General features: G+C 38.9%; 1 protein-coding gene across 3 annotated transcripts in view; it reads right to left on the minus strand.

The window, feature by feature from the left end:
• Positions 1–20,898, minus strand: part of phkb (phosphorylase kinase, beta) — a 101,468-nt gene that overhangs the window by 41,344 nt on the left and 39,226 nt on the right. For all 3 annotated transcript variants that reach the window (XM_087843476.1, XM_087843397.1, XM_087843432.1), the window contains 6 exons: positions 20,482–20,577; positions 17,646–17,843; positions 12,516–12,573; positions 11,246–11,323; positions 8,835–8,993; positions 7,970–8,064 (listed from right to left, as the gene is read on the minus strand). In XM_087843476.1, coding sequence (XP_087699602.1) covers positions 7,970–8,064; positions 8,835–8,993; positions 11,246–11,323; positions 12,516–12,573; positions 17,646–17,843; positions 20,482–20,577 — 684 coding nt within the window. The remainder of the gene's footprint in view (positions 1–7,969; positions 8,065–8,834; positions 8,994–11,245; positions 11,324–12,515; positions 12,574–17,645; positions 17,844–20,481; positions 20,578–20,898) is intronic.

The raw sequence follows: 20,898 nt of genomic DNA on the forward strand, positions 1-20,898 counted from the left end.
ATACCAGAATGACTTTATAATGTCCCACAAACCATATACCAAAGTGGGGGGAGGGGTGGGGGGTCATCTATTATTCCACTACTTTTATTTTTCATTACCTGCACAAAATCTATTCATAGAAATGCTACATGCACACTGTGTAGAAAGAAAAATGAATTTAAACAGAGCTGTATTGAATATATTGTCTTAATATTTAAATGACACTCATTTATTTCTTTGTATTTAAGATGGGTATAGAATCAGATTCCAGTATGGACTCGTTCACTATATTCAGTCACATTAACAGATTATGTGATAGATATAGCCCTATCTATCATGCGTATACATTTAATGTAAGATCTAAGAGATGTAAGAGCAGGCATGTAAATAGTGTGTATATAACATCTAAGCATCATCAATGGAAACAATATCTGACCAAAGTGATGCTAAAAAAACAAAAAACAAATGCTTGTGTATTTCTTATTCATCTAAGAGTTGATTACCCAACTCCATCTCACTTTTGGATCCCATCGTTCATGCGTGCATTAATGTCCTATATTTTATGTTCCAACAGCTTTTGTAAAGGAGGGCAAATTCTTATTAGCTTTATAAAATTATTACCAAAAAACTCCAGAAACGACACATTTCAAAAGGTTTTCATTTTGATATAAATCATTTTTTGCATCCTTGGAAAGATTTCAGTCAGCTGGTATTATAAACAAACCAAGCCTAACCACAGAGGTTAGCTTGAATTTTGGGCCTCCATCAGAGGCAGCATATATTGAGCTGAAAGCTGCTACACATTGCATCAGGCTACACTGTGGTTGTTAATTCTCAGCGGGACTTACGCTACAGAGAGAGCAACTTAAGTCTGTCTGGGTGTTGTGTTAATGAAGCTTTATGTTTGGACCCTGGAAGTTATTGATTTACATTTCCCAGATGTTCCAATTAGATTTAACAAGTTGGTTTTCAGCCAACTTCGTGCTTAATATATAGAATGAAATAAGGTAAACTTTCTGTTGCTTTTTACCTCCATACCTCTTTCAGACTCACTCCCTCGCCTCTCTCTGACCCCTCTAACCTTACCCATTCTCTACTTTTCTACCTCCTTTCGTTCTGCCTCTAAGGAGGCATGTTTGTTGCTGTAGTATCCAATTGGGGGCCCCTCTTGACCCACGCCTTATCTCTGATTGATGACTGACAGCCTCCACAGTGTGGACCACAAATGCAATTTTTCCATTAACCTCATTCTCACATAGGGCCAAGCGTGTGTGTGTGTGTGTTTGTTTGTGTGTGTGTGTTTGTGTGTGTGTGTGTCAAAAAGTGAATGGATCTATATGCATAAGAGAAGCCTAACAAAAGCTAAAGGACCCTTGAGTTTTATAACAGAGCAGCTATATTTGATGGCTACAGGCTCTTTGTGCATGTGCTAAAGAAATGTATGTAATTTGCATTTTTAGTTGAACACACTGCAAATTGAACAAAATTCAAAGCGACAGATGAAACAAGTGATACAGACAGAGTAGGAATAAATAAGACTAAGAGAATGTCACAGTGGTAAGGATGCCCGAGTAGCTGAGCACATTAGGGACACAACATTAATAGCAAGTGTGTGACACAAGCAACATAAGCAGCTAATTCACTTTCACAGCCATTCATGACTTCTTGGATCCCCAAATTGCTATGCCTGCTGCGCATTATTGCACGTTTGTCAGAGGGATGTCACCCCACGCTCCCCAGGGTGTGCTTGATCTGACTCACCCCCACAGCCCTGGAAGCGCCTTTTCTCTCATGCAAAAAATCAGCACACAGTCGACCGATGAACTTTTGTAAGCTGCTACATATCAAGGGAAGCTGTGCTTATCCACTGACTCCAGCTAAGAAAATAATCTTGGCAATTTATTTGCAACTATTATTAGCGCACCGAGAGGCCAGCAGCACTGTAATAATGCGCTTTTGCTGATTTCTCCCCTCTTGCCACATGGCTTACATACATATTTAAGCTGCACAGTTTGATTTTACAGCTTCATACGCTATTTAACAGACTTCTTGTTTATTACAATAGTAAAAGGTTCCTGCACATCAACAATGCATTAAAGCTGCATATAGGAGTATACCGATCACCAACTAAAATCAAAGCTCCATCATCTAAAGCTTGAAATCCACGTTCCACTTCCTGCTCAGGTGCACACATAATGCAGATTTAATGCATCGTTCTTTACTTATGAATAATACAGGAATCTGTGATGTAATGTTTTGTAGATTCAGGTTGATGATAAAAAAAAAAAAACAGATGCTTTGTAGTGCCCACTATTGAAGCGAGATGCAGGAATATAAGTGTAAGTGGCATGTCTGCGACAACACATCCAAGTTCCTCCAGGGTAGTGGATTCAAGCCAGGGTTTCTGTAGGAACTGGATTAAAAAGCTGTGACAATAAACCTCATAAATAACTGCAAAAAAAGAAAAGAAATATGTTGATTTGTATTCAGGAGAAAACTGTTAAAATTACATTACAACTATATCTCCCTCTGCACTTAATTCAAAGGAGCTAAACGTAGCTTCCAACATCCTGCTGTTGAGAATAGCTTCTAAATTGAGTCTCTCCAAATTGACTATTCCAGATATTTTGGTGGAAATGACTCAAAAGATGCATTAATTCCTCATGCAGGTATTTTAATATGTTTTTGTACGAGGGAGCGCAACCCAATTCTTTTTGCAAATAATTTTCTTTTCTAAACCTTTACTGAATGTCAGAGCTGATGTCAAAAAGCCCTGCGGGAACTCAGATCATAAGCTTATATGTGGAACCAACAGCACAACATTGCAGGCTATTCATGGGTGCAGCATCTCATTCTCCCCAGTGAAATGAATTGATGCAGGGACTTTAAGTGTTAGCGTAACATTTGCAGGAAAGGCACGATGAATAATACACACGTACGCCAACACGCAATCCTGTAAATAACTGCACCCACAGAAAAACACACACATTTCATATAGAGACTGAGATGTCATGCAAAGACATATGTAGAGCCTGTATGTATGTATGCATAGAACAGGTATTCTGATTTTGGACACATTATGAGAACTGAATTATATACACACAGAAGAGAAAATGGGAGTGCACAAATCAGGCCTTAACTGCATGTGAAAGCTCAGCATGCCCATGTGTCTTTTCCGCCTGCAGACCAAACACAAGACGCTGGTGATGCAGAAGCAACTGGACAGCTGATACATGTAACCAAAAACAACTCTCTGTCTCTCTCACACACACACACACTATACACTATATTTCTTATTCTTTCTTTTCCTCTCCTCTCACTCATATTTTTTCCTCTTCCCATCTTGGGCCTCTTTACTGACACAACATGATACCTAAGCTTCAAACTGAGTAAACAAAGGTGTGAGTGAGAGAAAGCTGGTAAGTTGGCAGAAAAAAATAAAAAAAGAGATTTTTTAAAAGGGGGGTTTTTTTAAGGGGAAAAAAGCAAAACGAACACAAGATTATGATCCAGCAAGACTTATTATAAAGCAATAAGAAAAAAGTAAAGGTGAGAAGCAGTGGAGGATAAATGGTTATAGAGGATGAAGTCTACAAATTCTGTGGCCATTTGACCCCAAGAAACGCTAAGCTTAGCACCAGCCGTATGAATAAACAACCCTGGCATTCCTGTCTTACAGGAAAATAAAATCCTCTCCACATAAGCTTTCAGGTGGTACCGCTTGAAAAGATTTCTCATATTTACTGATATGCAGACAGAAGAGCAAAACACCTGCCTCACCTGCAAACACCCCTGTTTGAAATGCTGTCTCCTTTCAAATCTTTATCACAGCTTTGTAAATGGCATTCGCAGTGCAAGTACACCTAAAATGTTCGGTGTGCAGCTGCAAAAGTAACCAGCTATTTTCTACCAGGCTTGTCACATTAGCTTAAATCTGTGACTGTTATTTTTTATCTAAAAACTGTGCATATTTCTAAGTCTGAAAACATTTGCCCAAATGTTATGTTCTCAACAAAAGAGTGGGGAGGAGGAGGGGAGGAATCATAAAGTATCTGACTAAAGAAAAAGTCAGACAAAGCAGATTCACAAATAAAACAGTATTTTAATAAATGGGAAATAGCTAGGTAATGCCAATCAAAGGCCTAAAACAGAAGCACAAAAATTCTAAAAGAAAAATACAAAAACGCTTCTTGCTAGCAAGAGGACAAAGCCACTCACTGGTAGCTCAACACTGGCCCACACTTTGAGCTGGCAAACTTCTCACACCAGTTTTAAGCCAGTGCTGATTACTAAGTGGAAATTGGCTCCACAGGAAACAAGGGCTGGCACATGACTCAGAGACAGTGCAGGATAACCCACACAGCCTGCTTGGGCTGTAACAGTGATTATATGTCAGTCATGCTTCCTTTCATAAGCCCCAATGGGCCAAGTATAAACATTAATATCATTATTTCACATTTTAAGCAAAATTAGTTTTAATATTCATCACAAGCACAGCCTTCAAGAGTCCATTATATCTGTCTTTGAAATGTATATATCACAACGTATGGCTACTTTAGACCAGATAAGACGAGGTATTTTTGATGATAACGACAGCAAAACCATAAAAAAATATCAGATGAAAAACATTAATGTCCAAGGAGTGATGAAGTACTAGTTGTGTGTTAAATAGCTACTGTTAGACAGGCACTCAGTAAACTTTAGTCACAGCTTTCGGAAATGTCCATATTCCACCACTTCCATCAGTTGGATCCAGGTCGACGCGAGCACACAAAGGAAAATGGAAACTATGACGCTTGGAGACGATACACATGCTATAGACTTTTTAAAAGCTTAATTCTTCTTGAAAATTTACATGATCTAAAGAAAGAGTTCCTATTTGACCTTCAGATACAGATGTACAGACAGCAATCATCATTTTATATACACTGCAATATTGTCTATTATTACCTTTTATAAATTCCTATGTGACCACTCACAGGTGAGGTCATATATTTCTCACCTACGGAAGCAGTTCTATGATAAAAAACTCGAACCTTTCTTTCAACCATAAAAGGATTTAATGAGTGTGTCATCATTGTCACAAAACACCAGAATTTCCTTGAGGTTTCTCAGAACTAAAGTTGAAGTAAGACGATTCACACATTTATTTGGACTGCGTGAGACTGAAAACATCAAACTCAACACGATAGGCTTTTGTTGATGGGTTTCACACAGAGTCTTGCCAGCTACCATCAGAGGCCAGGTTCGCAGCAAGCTTTCACACTGCCTGCAAATCAACTTTCAAGAGTATTATTGTTAGAAAATTTCTGAGCATTACTCCTACTCCTAACAGGAGTCTAGCACACAAGGCACACGTCTTTAAACACTGAATTCATAAAAGCAGCGCTGCCAGCTAAACATACTCATACTGATTTCCTTTTGAGAACAATCCCTCTGCATCCAAGATGCTGATATGTAGATATCCTATTAACAAATACAAACACACATATTTAAAATCCTCTCCGTTTGATCCCAGCTAAAAATCAACGGTTGTTCCAAAATGCAAAGATCATAGAGAGCTTAGTAAGTAATCTATGCTTAGAAGATCAATGACTCCGAGTACCTATGCTGTTTCTTGAAGGTGTGTTTGAAAAGAGTGAAAATAACATACATTTTATACACCTGTGTTGTCACCCACAGTACTTGAATGCCCTGTGCTGGAACTAATGCCTGAATTCCATTGGGAGAACGCCTTTGGGCTCCTGATATAATGGCCGATGAAACTGATTCGACTTGATCCTAATTGCTAAAGCCAATGCTTGCTATCATACCACTGCCTAATTTTTTTGGATACCTGCTAAAAGCAGTACCTGGGTTTGGGTTGTGGGGTCAGGGCTGAGAAGCCCAGACTTCCCACCTCTTTCCCCTGATGAAGTCAACAGAATGACACAACGACACAGCATAAAGCATCAGGTCAGTTTTCATAATAAAAGAACACATGCAGACCAAACCCTTATCTTCTGAACTGCGCTCAGTTGCTAGCTGGCAAGACAAGTTGTAAACAAAAACTGTAACGGAGTCAAATGGGCGTGGGAGCTTCCTTCTTTAACAATTATTCAGAGTTAAGAGAGATGAGTTACGTCTTCACAGAGCTTGCAAATGTCCAAACCTTTCAGTAAGTGTGGCCCTCCTCGAGTTGAAGAATATTTGTGAGCCCCACAAAGTTAAAAATATACGTGTTCGTCTCAGAGCCAAATATTTCTCACTTCACAAATGATTTTCTGCTGATTTTTTCCTGACATGATCTTTTCCATTTCTGGCTCGCTGTTTGTTTCTCTCCGTCTGTTCTGTCTGCTGTTCTTTTTACAGGCAACCTATTTGATCCCGTCTAGTGTTCATCATACCTCTGAGGATACGTCCTCTCTTGTGTGCCTTGTTCTAGTACTGTCTTATAGACCTAGCTTCAAAAACACAATTCATCATACAGCAACAGAATAGGATGCTGTACAACAAAGAAAATGAAAATCATTCCAGTGTGCATGTATCTCTACCCTTCATCTGTGTGATCCACAGAGCTGCCGGCCATCTCAGATACAGAATTAAACCTCAGACATGATTGCTATTCAGGGAGGTAGTTTGTGGAGAAAATTGACTGGGTTTAATCCTCGTCTGCAAGCCCGGCCTTTGGCAAGGTAAAATAAGATGCGGGAGTTTCTGCTTGTTTAGATGTTGATGGATGAATAGTAATTAAAACCTTACCACACATGAATAACAAACAGTGGTAAGCAGGACTGAGTAGTGTGAAAGGTTTAAGGTTGGATGCGGGAATTGCCTTGCGGGAGTAAGGGTTGGTGTATAGTTGGCATTGAGAGGTTACTGTACATCTTTGAGGCTGACACATGCAACTGCACTATAGGTGAGCTTGTGTAATCCTCCTGAAATATGAAACTTAACATCAGAGTAGCTAAAGCATATGAAGATCTGTAGAACTCTGATACGTTATGGGTCTCCCACAATTTCCTGGTTATTTCTAAGATCGCTGATACTGAAACAGCGTGGCTCAGTTTAGATATCTCGTTTTCAGTAACACATGTGACTAGGCAAACTCCAGAGCACGAACAGTATATCTGCATTTTGAAACCATGTCAAAAAAAGACTGTGAACACTGTGCGGTGAAGAACTGTGTTTCGAGCTAGTCTGAGTTACACCCAACAACCCATAAATCCATCCAGATTTGAAAAGTGAATACGTGGGCATGGAACAAGAGTGGCTTTAGTGAGGACCTCACCTTTTTAAATACCACCTCCACCCACCTACCACCTTTTTGTTTATGTACCTCTGATGCAGGTGTTTGTTGAAATGCCAGGAATAACCCTGGAGCAGCTTAGATTAGATTAGATGAAACTTTATTAATCCCTCGGGTGGGTTCCTCCGGGAAATTCAGTAATATATTATATAAAGAATCCAGATATAAGCCTGATAAGAATCATAAAATCTAAATATCTGTTTCAAATTTGAATAAATGTAGACTTTTAAACAAGAGGAGAAGCTGCTAGCAGAGAACACCATCACCACTGGAGACATTCTTATTATTATATATAGTGTATTGCAATCAGCTTTTGATTTTTCATTACAACTGCTAACATTTCCACTCCTTTTACTCCCCTCCCAGTTGATAGAAATGACAAATATAGAAGTCCTTTTCTTTCTTTCTTTCTTTAATGCAGAGTGAGCAATCCACTTGCTGCCCACTTTCTGCCTCTACAGCAAAATTCCACTTACAGCTACTTGACATCTAGAATAAACTAACCAGTAGATTATGATTGTCATCATGTGTAAGATGCAATTACTTCATAGGCTAAAAGCTCTTAAATGCTTTGATTTCAACCATATTTACAGGGGGGTAGGATAAGTTTACAACACTTCAGCACTTGAATCCGATGTCGTACTGAAAATAAACGCCTGTAGATAACAGATGATCGTCAGATAGAGTTACATCAGAGCTTACCTGGTTGGAGTACCGCATACTGACATTGCGCTGGTCCTGTCGTGGCACATAGCGATGAATTGGATCAATATCTTTGGGACTGATCAGCTCATCCACTGAAAAGTGAATGTACACAAACATACCACGAAAGGTAGATATGAATACCATTAAAATGTAGGGAATACTGTGGTAAATGGCCTGCATTTGTATAGCGCTTTGCTTGGTCCTAAGGACCCCAAAGCGCTTTACACTATACACAATCATCCACCTGGATGGCTGCCGGACACAGGCACCACCGGGCCCTCTGACCACCACCAGTAGGCAAACATGGGGTTAGTATCTTGCCCAAGGATATTTGGCATGCAGCCAGGAGGCAGCCTGGGATCGAACCACCGACCTTCTGATTAGTGGCTGACCTGCTCTGCCACCTGAGCTACAGCCACCCCCTATGTCACACAGAAAGAAGATGAGAAAATGTGATTTAAAAAGGGACAACTTGTTTGTGTTTTTGAGTGTGATGAGAAGAAGAGAAAAAAAAAAGGGTGTTCGATGTTTCCATGTTGGTTATTTATCAAGTTAAAAGTCTAATGAGTAGTATCCCTGCGGGATCAGTATCCCCGCGGGATACTGACGCACGACTATTGACAAGTAACTAAGTGTAAACGCATAAAGACTTAATGAAAACAAACCCCACATAAACACTTGGTCCTTGGATTATTGCGAGACACGTATTAAGCTACAGTTACAAAAAATAATTCATAATGAAAAACTATTGAAAACATATTAGTTTTAAGTTAATCGTGAACTTGCAGATCAATGTCAGAGTACAGTGAATGAATGGATCGATTCAAGTCGACATACTAAGCACACAGACGCACAGACATACCCAGTAGCTTTGCAATGTTGTACAGGGCCTGACCCCACAGGAAGACTTTCCCATCACGGCCAGAGTTGCTAGGGAAACGCTTCTGGCTCCCATGCTTGTTCTGCTCCGCCTCCACAAAGTCAGCCGGTACATAGTAGTACTTGGGGATTATAGCGTGGCCTGGCACGAGAGACGAGAAGTGTAAGCTCTATGTGCATAAGACTAAGCAAAAATAATCTTTACTTCTTACATAGTACAAAAACTATGTACTTCAGTAACTTTGCACTGGTGGCACACAGGGATAATAGCAACAAATCCTACAGCAGTACAGATGCTGAGTTTAACCTTTGAACCACTGCAGTACTTAAGATCACCTTTACATCTTAGCATGTTTAAACACATGACTCTTATGCAGTTTCTACTGAAGCCTTTGTGTGTACCTGGACTTTAATAAAAACAATTTGGGGTTCATTATCTTGCCTGTGGACACTTTGCAGACTGGAGCCTGGATTTAAACTACCAACCTTCCAACTGGTGGACAACCAGCTGTAACTCCTGAGGCACAGCTGAGATATAGGCAAATAACTTTAAAGCGTATTTTTCAATTTGTTCCCAAACTAAGTTTTATTTTATTTTTTTATTATCAAAAAACAAATAAATAAATAAAATCATATAATTATAAATGGCTACGTGAGACACCCCCTGTACTGTTAGCTTAATTCAAAAACTTGGCTAATGCTACTAAAAATTCTCTTTAGCAGTATGTGGCTTACCATGCTAACCATCTAATTTTTGCACCTTAAGAGGATATTTCACACATATGGTTGTAACTGGACCTACAGCTAAGAACACTAAAACTTTTTGTGCCCACTCTTAGGCTACGTTCACACTGCAGGCGAAAGCGCATCAAATCCGACTTTTTTGACCCTATGCGACCCATATCCGATCATGGTATGACAGTGTGAACAGCACAAATCTGATATTTTCAAATCTGACCTGGGTCACTCTAGTATGTGGTCCTGAATCCAATACATATCTGATGTTTTAGAAAGCGACTGCTGTTTGAATGGTCATGTCGCAATAAATCCATCTTTTACGTCACTGACACAAGACACACGCCAATTATCAGCGCCGTAGAAGACGTCGTGAACGCTTCCTGGCCATCCAGTGTAGATGTTAGTGAAACTGTTTGGAAGACAATGTTGGAGAAACGTGAACATTTTATTTGTACTGTATAATCTGCAGATTCTGACAGAAATCTGCAACTATCCTTTGAAGCACCGCTCCTCTCTAAAACAGCAATAAAGATCATTATTAGGCCATATCTAAATAACAAAATAACTTTACAATTAAAGCAAAATTGGGAAACGTAAATTCCGAAACAAGTCTTTATATTAAGGGCCATCAGTCAAACAATACTGTCTGGTCTGGGTCTAAACAGAGCGCGTTGTGTGTGACGTCTTATTTTGCGCATGCGGGCCGCTTTGAGGGTTCACACTAGAGCGCGTTTGCTGTCACATTTTATTTGTAGTGTGAACAAGCAGACAAAAAAATTGGATTTGATCAAAACAAATCGGAATTGAGCATCAAGACCTGCAGTGTATAATATAAATACTAATACTAAATAAATAATATAAATACTTACTTCAAGGCTAGCACAACTGTAGTTGAGGACCCCCACCACCGTCCTCACTCCCTCATCACAATATATTAGCATGTCTTCAATAGCTGAACCCTGCATGTGCTTTATGTATTATTAAAACAAAAGGAGCCCCTGACTCCTGGGAGGTCAGGCAAACCAGCAAAAGAAGATACAATAGCAGCTTCAGACAGAACAAAATCCATTGGTGGATTTACACTTTTAATAAGTATTTAACAGTAAAACAGAAAACACTCCCTTTGTGTTCTCCTCTAAAGCCCAGCCAATTAACTTCAGGAGTTTTGTTAATTTATACAGAACCAGTACAAAGAGCTCTGCAGAGACATTCAGGGTAACTTAAGTCAGCTCTGTTTCACATCATTATCCTTTCTGCACTCCAATTATTTCAATTTCTATTATGAATAGATGAATAGAAACACCCAGCTCTTGACATCCTCATCATTTAACTGTGTCCTCTCACATCAATGTGTACCGGTGAATGTATGAGCCAGGCTCTTTTGCTCATAGGGAAGGTTGAGTTCACTTGGATGCATCACCCCTGTGAACCTTGGTATGCGGTGTATGAATATGTAAAACTGATTTAATAAGAGAAAGTTTGTCGCTGCCAGAAGGGGAGAGAACAGAGACAGAATCAAAAGTATTAAAAAGAACTATATTGACAGGCTAGATGAGATGATATTATATATGTTTGCGTTCAGGAGCTCACTGTTTTCCTCATTCAGCGGTCACTGCATGTGTGTGGGTGCATGTTGGCTTTTATGTGGTTACTCACCCTCATAAGACTGAAAGATGATGGGTTCAAGGAGTTCCTGGTATTCTTTGACCTGGGCCCTATTGCCTCTGAAGACCCCTACACACACACACACACACAGATTATAAAACATTGAAAATGCTTTTTCACATCTAACTGTTAACTGCATCAGTCAGGCAAAGTGACCCTAATAAAATCGTTTTACAATACTGAGAAATCGTGAGGCACCGTCAATAAAAATCTTCCTAGGTATACAAGATTTTTTTAAGAGCATTTCATTGTAAAGGCTTGTTGGTTATTGATGTATCCGTCTGGATCAGTTTAACTGCCTTTTCTCTTTTGAGCAGAGCCAATAAAGATGAATAGCTTCATATAGAGCAACAGGCCATGCAGGTTGTCTGTTAGTCTTAAGAAAAATCTGTGGCATATAAAGAGGCAAAGGGGCTATTAGATTAAAAATAAGGAAGAAAGAAATGCTTAGGAAAAACTAGAGTCTGTCACAGTCTGGCGAGGGCAGACTGTAGGGGTTGACAAAAGGACCCAAAACGCAGACTCCAAGGAACAGAACTTGAAATGTTAACAAAAAGCGAGCCGTTTAATATGGCTGGTAAAAAAGGTACAAACAAAGGGCAAGGCAAACTGAAGCAAAATTAACACAAACCTAAACTGGGAAATCTAAACAAACAATAAGAAAAACCTAGACAAGAAACTTGGCATAGGAAGCATGGCGTGGACAACAGACGACCTGACAGCGACACACTGAAAACAGAGGACTTAAATACACAGGAGGTGATTAGGGGAAGTGGGAACACATGGAGGAACAGCTGACTGACATGAGCCTAATGACAGGACAAGGGAAGTGAAACTAAATACAATGAACAAAGAACACACAACTCTTTCAAAATAAAACAGGAAACATGAGGCAGACATGATAATACAAACTTGATAACATAAGACACGCAGCATGAAACACAAAGGGTGAGGGAAACTAATAGGAGTCTAATAACCAAATGAACTTCGCTAAAATGAACAAATGAACATCCAAATAAACTAAAACTTAAAACGCTGGGTTTTGAGTCTTTCATTTATTTCTGACCATTTACTTTGGTTCACTAACAAATTAAAAAAATAAAAAAAAAAAGAAGGTCACATCTTTTAAAAATGTGTATCCATGTCCTCTAAAACCAGAGAAAAATGTAATTTCCTGTAAAATGCTATAAGTCTGTCTTATAACATGGCAATGACCCACTTGAGGCACCATAACAGCAGCAATGGATAGAACAAGGCTTACCGTCAATCATCATGTAGATGAAAAATATGGGAAACTCGCACTCGATCCCATCAAAAAGCTGGAGAAAGACAGAGAGAGGAGGAGAGGGGAGGAATTATTGCTTTTTCGTTTCACAAAGAGAAGAGAGGCGCAGGAGCTTTAAAGCTGAATTTGAGCAGCACTGAATATGGAACAGTATGGCACAGAGAAAAAATATAAACGATGTGACATTCTGAATGAAACCTGTCAGTATAGAGAGAAATACTACTGATCCTTTACAAGGTCATTTTTTTTCTAATTCAAAAACTTGGCTGTTTGTTTTGAGGAGGACATCTAAGGTGTGAAAGTTAAGTATGTTTACGATAGACAGACACATAGATGGAAGAACACAGAAAGTCTGAGTTTAGTTTTACTGAAGACTCAGTGTCACTTCTCTATCACCGAATAATCAAAATCTTGGCTTTCAGTCTTTTACAACCCAACATGAAATAAGGTATTATTTGTAACCTAGCAACAACAAACACTTAAGAGCAGTGCTCAGAAAATGACATCTCGGACTCTGTGGCAAAAACACTGCCATGTTGCCTGTGAACTCAGACCTTCAATATCAAAGATTTGTCCGATTTCACTCAGTATAACAAAGACAAGAGAATACCAATGTATGTTTAACAATATAAATACCTACTCGTTGTGTGCTTAAGTTAAAAAAAAAAAGACACCGTTGCCTTTTAGTTCTGGTCCAGTTCTTCTTGACATTTTAGAAAGTGAGGTTCACAGTAGTTTTATATGACCTCAAGTTGAAAGTATGAAGTCCAAACAAAAATCCAATTAATAAACTATACCGTGTGTTACAAATGGGACTGCAAGCTATCATACATAATTAGTCAGGCCACAAATAAGCTTCAATATACCCTTTAAGGTATTTATTCAAGTTTCTGAAAGCTTGTTAGAGGCATGTTCTTCCAAAACATTTTCCCTTCTTGGATGTTTTAATGGTGACTGTGAAGGCCATAACGCGTGATACTCAAATTCACTGTAGTTCAATAACCACTCCCATCATGACAGAACTGCTCCATCACAGAAGAAAGGTGATTTTGCAGTGACCCTTCCCTCTAAAAGGTCAAGTGGAGCCAAAATGCGTCACCACAGCATAACTGAGCCACCTGATCCCACCACAATAGTTGACCAAGTGTTAAGGGTTTTGCCTCTAATCCTATAATTTCTTTTAATTCAAACTATTTATAAATATGGGAGCTTTGGCTCACATTAAACACATGAATTTTATAGTAGATAGTTCTGCTTGTGTTTTCATACTAAATCGCAAATCAGAATCCTTTGACTGATTCACTTTCTCACGCCAGACATGCAGCAGATTGCTTGGTTGTGGTCCAGCTGTTTAGTGTGCAACAACGTTTGATTGACAGCTCTCATGTTGCCTGGAACAGACCAACCCAAGTCATTTCAGTAAGATGTTCGGCTTCCTTTAGCCTCCAAAACAACTTCAAAACCCTCGGCACACATTTGTCTAATTTAAGATGAACATAATTTTTTCTAAAAGATTAACTCAGTTGCTGTTTTGACAAATCCACTGCAAAATGTAACCCATGCCTCTTCCCACAAGTAAGAGCTAGTGACTTTGTAGGCCATGGCATATGATTTCTATCATTTTTTATACTTATCAAACCATTCAGTGTTTTTCCCTCCTTGCTTCCCCTTATTTGGCTAATTTATTCAGTTTTTTTATTTTATTTAATTAAACCTGTCAGCTCATAAACACATTGCTCTCAAATGAATGTGAATAAATCAAAAGCACCAAGTGGCAGCAGCTAGACAAAAGTTCCCCAAATAAACACTTGGATTGACATCATCACTTACTGGATTTTTCTCTGAATCTTGCACACTTCATCTACTGCATTTGCACTGTATCTTACACAAGCACCCATGCACAAACAAACGAACAAAAATCTTAAGCCATTCAATTACAAGTCACATTTACAATAGACAATAAAGCTAAGCAGACAATTATTCACTCTAGTAATTCAGTGCTTAATTAAAGAGGATCAACTGAAAACACTGTCCCTACACAATAACCCACCTTTAGTCAACAAATTTGGATAAACACTAAAAATAATAAAGGTCAGGTTGTAAAAAGATCAAACAACCTGCAGAATTTTATTAGCCTCTTAAAAAAAAATCCATCCATACAAAATGCATGTGTGCATATGTCCGTGTGCGTGTGTCTGCATTTTAGTCCCTCTATCTATAAAAGTAATTAGTTCTGACTATCTTTGTACCTCATCTTTTTCAATAATCTCTGCGCTGATGGAAGATAACAGAGACATCCTAATGCAATAACAAATGGCTGGCTGAGCTGGCACACATGCTCACACAAACACACTTAGAAGGTGCTTTTCACTGAGCGGATACTCATGTCTGTATTAATGTGCTTCTTTAAATGTCGGCACTCTGTGATTATGTAGATCTGCAGGTCTCGAGGTGTATATTTCACCAAAGACGGGAAGCAATAGCAGCTATCAGGTGGTTATAGAGAGGAAGGAAAAAAGAAACGCAAGTGCATAAAGAGATAGAGAAGCAGGGGAGGGGTGTGTTTGGTGGCGAGGGGGGAGAGAGTACGAGAGAACAGGAGAGCTGAGGCAGTCACCCAGTGAGGCCTGTGCCTTTTGGCCCGTTGAGGCTGTAAACAGACAGGGATCCCTGGTGTTTTGTGCTTGAGCAGCTCGACTGATTGGTAAAACTGTCTATCACACAGGCTGCTGCCGCTGCTCTCTGTCAATGGTAAACAGACAGGGAGCACAGACGTCTGCCCTGCTGTGAATTCTCTCTTAAACACCAACAACAACTTTAGTCAATGTCTTCTGCAGGGGAACCCGGCCTACCTGTGATTTCTTTCCTCCAGATAAAACGCAAACTGTGTCAGACACACTCAAAGCATTTCATTTTGTTGTGAGGTGGCTTATGACTCAAAAGAGGTAACGTTTTACTTACGGTATTGCTTTCCGACTATATTTGTAACACTATTAATCAGCAAGGATTCTGAAACTGGCAAATCACTTTTTTTAATTCATTAATTTAAAAAATTAATGAATTGAAAAAATTAATTGGGTTTTACATTATGAAACGTTAACTGGCCAGAGTGTCTCCCACAACAAATCTGACTGCCTGCTGGTCGAACTAAGGGCAGGACGGAGCCTGAAGGAACTGAAGCATTAAACATTGTTTGATAATTCTTAGAGTCTTTAGAGTCTTTGTATCCTATTAGCCGCAGGATTAAACAAAGCTCATTTCAAAGTGGTTCAGAGTTGGAGCCCCATGAGTGCCCACTCTGACATATCAAGCAAGCACTTCCATCACCAGTGCCTTTTTAAATCTTTTTTTCTCAGCCTCACCTTTCAGACAGAAAAGTCACCTTTTGTCACTACAAAGTGATGACTATCCTTTTTAATGAATCGTGAATGTAATTAAGGAATCATATTACTGTCAGGTGACTCTTTGATTACATACAACCCTAATAGGTACAACTGATTAGGCCTTTTGAAACAGTCAGTTAGTGTTTCACTGCCAAACAGAAACTCCAGCATCTCTCTAAACTCACAGATCTCTGCTTTCTTAGCTAACGCCTCTCTGAGCTCATTAATTCTAGCAGGCTAGCTCTCCAGGTAAAGTAATGATTTGTTTAGTATTAAGAGTCCAGCCTGCGATTCACTCATGGTATGCCTCTAAAGTGACTGCACTGTCATTTGGCTAGGATCACAGGGAATTCACTAAAGGACAATGAATGCCCGGCCATTCACACAGGTGTATATGCATGAGCATACACACTGATAAGGAACAACTCAGCCGCATACCCAGCGCACCCACACACATGCACGCTCAGATTTAGGGTGAAATACCTGGGGGATTAGGATGCGTGGAATGGGAGAGGCTAAGTCGCAGGCAGATCTCTTAGCATTATCATAAAAGGATGAAACCTTTGGAGGATTATGAATTTCGAAAACTTTTGAAATGTCAAGCACTTTCAAGCTGAACTTTTCCACATGTTATGCATTGCTAGCTGTGCTTCTCAGGTTTAGCATGTGGTTACTGGCAATTGAGTTCAACTCAGTTATATAAAACCGAGATTTTACACGCACACACACACATACACTCGTCATTTTGTTTAGCTGCTAAATTGCTCACTAATGAAAATAGCTAATCAGCCAATCACATGGCAGTAATGCAACACACTTAGGCATCCTGCAGCTCAAACTCTGCATCTGTATGGAGAAGAATGGTGATGTAAGTGATTCTGAACGTGGCATGGTTTTTGGTGCCAGATGGGCTGGCCTAAGACTTTCAGAAAGTGCTGATGTACATCTCCATGATTTACAGAGAGTGAAATATTGCATATACATCAGTTCTCTGGGGGGAAAAATGCCTTGCTGATGCCAGAAGTCTGAGGTGAATGACCAAACGAATTAGAGCTAACAATAAGACAACAGTAACTCAATTGCTTGTTATAGTCAAGGTATGCACCTTAAGGTTCAATTCAAACTGGACTGTGTACCTAATAAAGTATCATCCTTTAATTCTGTGAATAATTAGCTGCTATGGAACATGTGAGGCAGATTAAACAGAGGTGATAAGAACAGCGCAGACAGTTTTAAAAGAGATAAAAAATAATAGAAAAAAAAGAGATTAGGAATAACAAAAGAGAAAATTACTAAAGAAAATACTCAACAAAAATCACAAACCATGACAAAAGGACTAGAAGCTGTCAGCACACTGGACCACAATATATTTATGTGGAGTTTATAGAGCATTCGATGTATTTCTAAAATGTCACTGCTCGTAAATCTGATCTGTAAAAACTGATCATTTTCTTTAATGGAAAGTTGGGTTAATTCTTTAGATTTTAGATTTGAAGCATATTATTCACAGATATAATTTTTATTTCAACTGCTACGCTAATGACCATCTTATTAAACCTGGAACAACAAGAAACATTTTGGATCACATTATCTTCTTTAGGAATATAGCCCATAATTTCTTCTTTGCATTGGCAAAATACAAATGAGCTATTTAAAATGAAACAAAAACTGTGGCTTAAATCCAAAGAAGAACAGAATATAGAGAGAAAACACGAGTACAAACCTTCATTTCAGCAGGTTTGTAGTAGCGGCGATTCTTGTCTTCGTTCGCGGTGCGGTAGCCGTCACGGAGGAAACGTTTGAAGCCATATTTGCCACGGAGCTTGCGGACAATCTTGTCAAGTGTCTGAGAGTAAAGAGCATCATCATCAACAGCAAACGCAGGATAGCTGATGGTTGGAAGTAAAGCTGCATCTGTGTTCTGCCGGAGACAAACAAACAAAAAAAAGATTTACAACAATTATGTACTACATGAAAAGTTTTTGCCACATTTGCTATATATAGTACATATTTCCAGACTGATATTTTTACTTCATTTTTAAAAATATATATATTTTTAGCTACATTTAGTGTTTGTGTAAAAATCCACTGGCATTTTAGGTCAGAGAAATATTAATTCCACAGGGACCAAAACTTTTCCCGATGACTGCATCTCACAGTCACTTTGCATAACTTCTGAGTATAAAATGAGGAAAGCCAATTAGATAATTTATTGTACATCTATATATTCTACAGAAAGATTTATTAAACAGGCGTGAATGCCCATACGCGGTTTAGGAGTGAAAGTGTCGGTTTATAAATAAAACACTACAGCACTGACTACATTTACATCCAGGCTATCGTTGGGAACGAATCTTGTTATCAGGCTTGACAAACCACTGTGACTGAGCATCTAATAGTCCTATTTTATTGTTTGGTTTACTCTATTAAGCAAGGGAAATGAAATCTATCAGGGCATAGCTTCACTGCAAACAGCTATGAATATTTAAAGTTTATTAATAGACGGCAGATTCCAAAAATCAAAGCCTTTCCATATCTCGTCTGAGCACTGGAATCTATAAAATAACTGCAGGGACAAGCGCTCTGACATGGCTATGAACTTGCTTGTCAGCCCGCTTAAGGACCAGATTTCTGTTCTGTTTTGATTTCTGCTGCTCTCCTTTGTAGCGCGTTGCTTTTTTATACTTTGCACATATCTCTGCAGCTCACAGAGGAGCCAGGTGTAGCTCTGTCTAGTCCTATTCATTTATATTCTTCAACTTCTTGTTACAACCCTAATCTACATGGTAACATCCTCAGCAGCTACAGCTGAGAAATCATATCAGCTTGCAACACACTCTGTGCAGGTATTGAATGTGTCTAGAATTGAATACTGGATTTCAATCTTTTGACATATTACATGACATAGTGATAATATATTGATATTTTGCATATCTTGACACAATCCTGACAATTGTTGGTGTCTCCTGCACTCCTTCAGACTTCTTAACGTCAGTCTCCTATGTCTATAATGCCATTGCTGATCGTCTAATTACACTAATTTCCTCCCAGGCTGTTGGTGACTAGACAATTCTGGCTTACAAGTTCGACGCACGCACACACAGACACACAGCTGTAATGATTTAAGTGCCTGCGAGTGTTGGCGAGTAGGAAAGATTTTCTTCACGCTTTCTTCTTTGAGCTTTACCTCTCTGCATCTCTATATCCAGCTCTTACTTTTGCCATTTCTTGTCACTGGTGTACCATCAAGAGCTCAGGTACGGGCAGTGTAATGACTGCACCGTGAGGAACATACATTGTTGAATTGATATCTACTGACACACTGACATGAGTGCGTGGTCTGTTTGATGTGTGTAATTAACCTTATCTGACATATGCATGACAGGCTACTATTTGGTAGAGACTACGCATACAGCTGCTTCTCTACACCATAAAAGAGCGTTGGGGGAAACGTTTGCGTCACGCTGTGAAACTGTGGATATTTTTCTAAGAACAAAGAGATCAGCTCACAGACAAAATGCAACATTTAAACAATGTTTTAATATTTATTCTAGTTCTAATATGATCAATTTAGACTAAATAACAAAAAGGAAATAAAAATACGATTCTTGATTTTTGAATAAACTATTTTAAAAGATTGTTGCACTTTAGAGCAAAACGAAAGGTTACTTGATCACTGTTTTAACGATCACTGCAAGGCGGATATCATAAAAATACTGTGGGAGTTTTTTTGCTCTGACTGCACATTCCTGTATGCTGGTTCAACATTTCTCTACAATAGTTAATAGTTTAAATATTAAAAAAATTGAGCAAATGCAAAGTGCTCACTGTGCTGGACTGACATTGTCATCCCAAGACCATGTACCGATTTGTCATAAGCCTTCAGTGAAATTCAGTTTACTGAGTTTGATTCAATTTGCAAGAACAGACACCTCAGAGCACTTCATATTGTGAGGTAAAAACTAATTAGAGTGAGAACTACAACAATCAGACGATCCCCTGTGAAGCAAGCAATGGTGGGAAGAAAGAACCTCCCCCTTTCTCTGGAAGAGACTTCCAGCAGAACCAGGGTAAGGGTTTAGGGGTGAGGTAAAAGAGAAGAGAAAAAAGGAGAGAAAAGAGAAACAAGAATAAAATGCATAATGAAGAAGAAATGGTTACCAGAGAGAATCCTGACTACAACCCCAAGCTTTACCAAACAGAAACATTTTAAGCCTAATTGTAGAAGTATGAGGGTGCCAGTATCTCAACTCCAAACTGTGAGCTGGTTCCACAGAAGTGGTGATTGATAGTTGAAAGCACTGACTTAAGTTCATTCTACTTTTGGAAACTCTAGGAACCACAAAAAAGCCTGCACTCTGAGAGCGAATGGCTCTACAAGATGTTTAAGATATGAAGCTGATAATATTTTGCAAATTTTAGAAGAAAAGTGCTCTATTGCACATATTGCTTTGTGTCATTTCTGCCTTTTGTTACTTGTAAAATCTGTATGCTTTTCTTTGTTTTATTAAAATTATTTAGAAGATGTACACAGTCAATAAATTGATTGATGTACTCACATGGGAGCGAGACTCTCTGGGTAGTAGAGAGCAAAGGGTTTGCCTGTTCCTGTTGTGAGCATCCAGATCCACAAATATCACAGACCATGAGCAGCCCTGCAGCATAAAAGAAAAGCATCCAATTTACAGCTGAACAATTTGTGCTTCACAGTAACATATAGCTCTATACGTGCAAAACAACAAACATACGCAAAGTCCTCCATTTGTCCAAAGAAATAAAGAATAAATAAATAAATATGGAAATGCTTAAAATTATTTGGCTTCAAAGCCTCCGGTATTACACCTCCACACATCAAAACACTGTTTTGCTGTAAAACCAGGCAGATATATTTGGATTGCTCATGTTATTGAAGTGCAGTGTGGGAGTGCTTAAACAACAGCTAGTCATCCGATCACTTTAAAAGTCTCCCTGTACAA

This window comes from Neolamprologus brichardi, chromosome 1, assembly GCF_056152115.1.
Source record: "Neolamprologus brichardi isolate AB-2024 chromosome 1, ASM5615211v1, whole genome shotgun sequence".
NCBI classification, from domain to species: Eukaryota; Metazoa; Chordata; class Actinopteri; order Cichliformes; family Cichlidae; genus Neolamprologus; species Neolamprologus brichardi.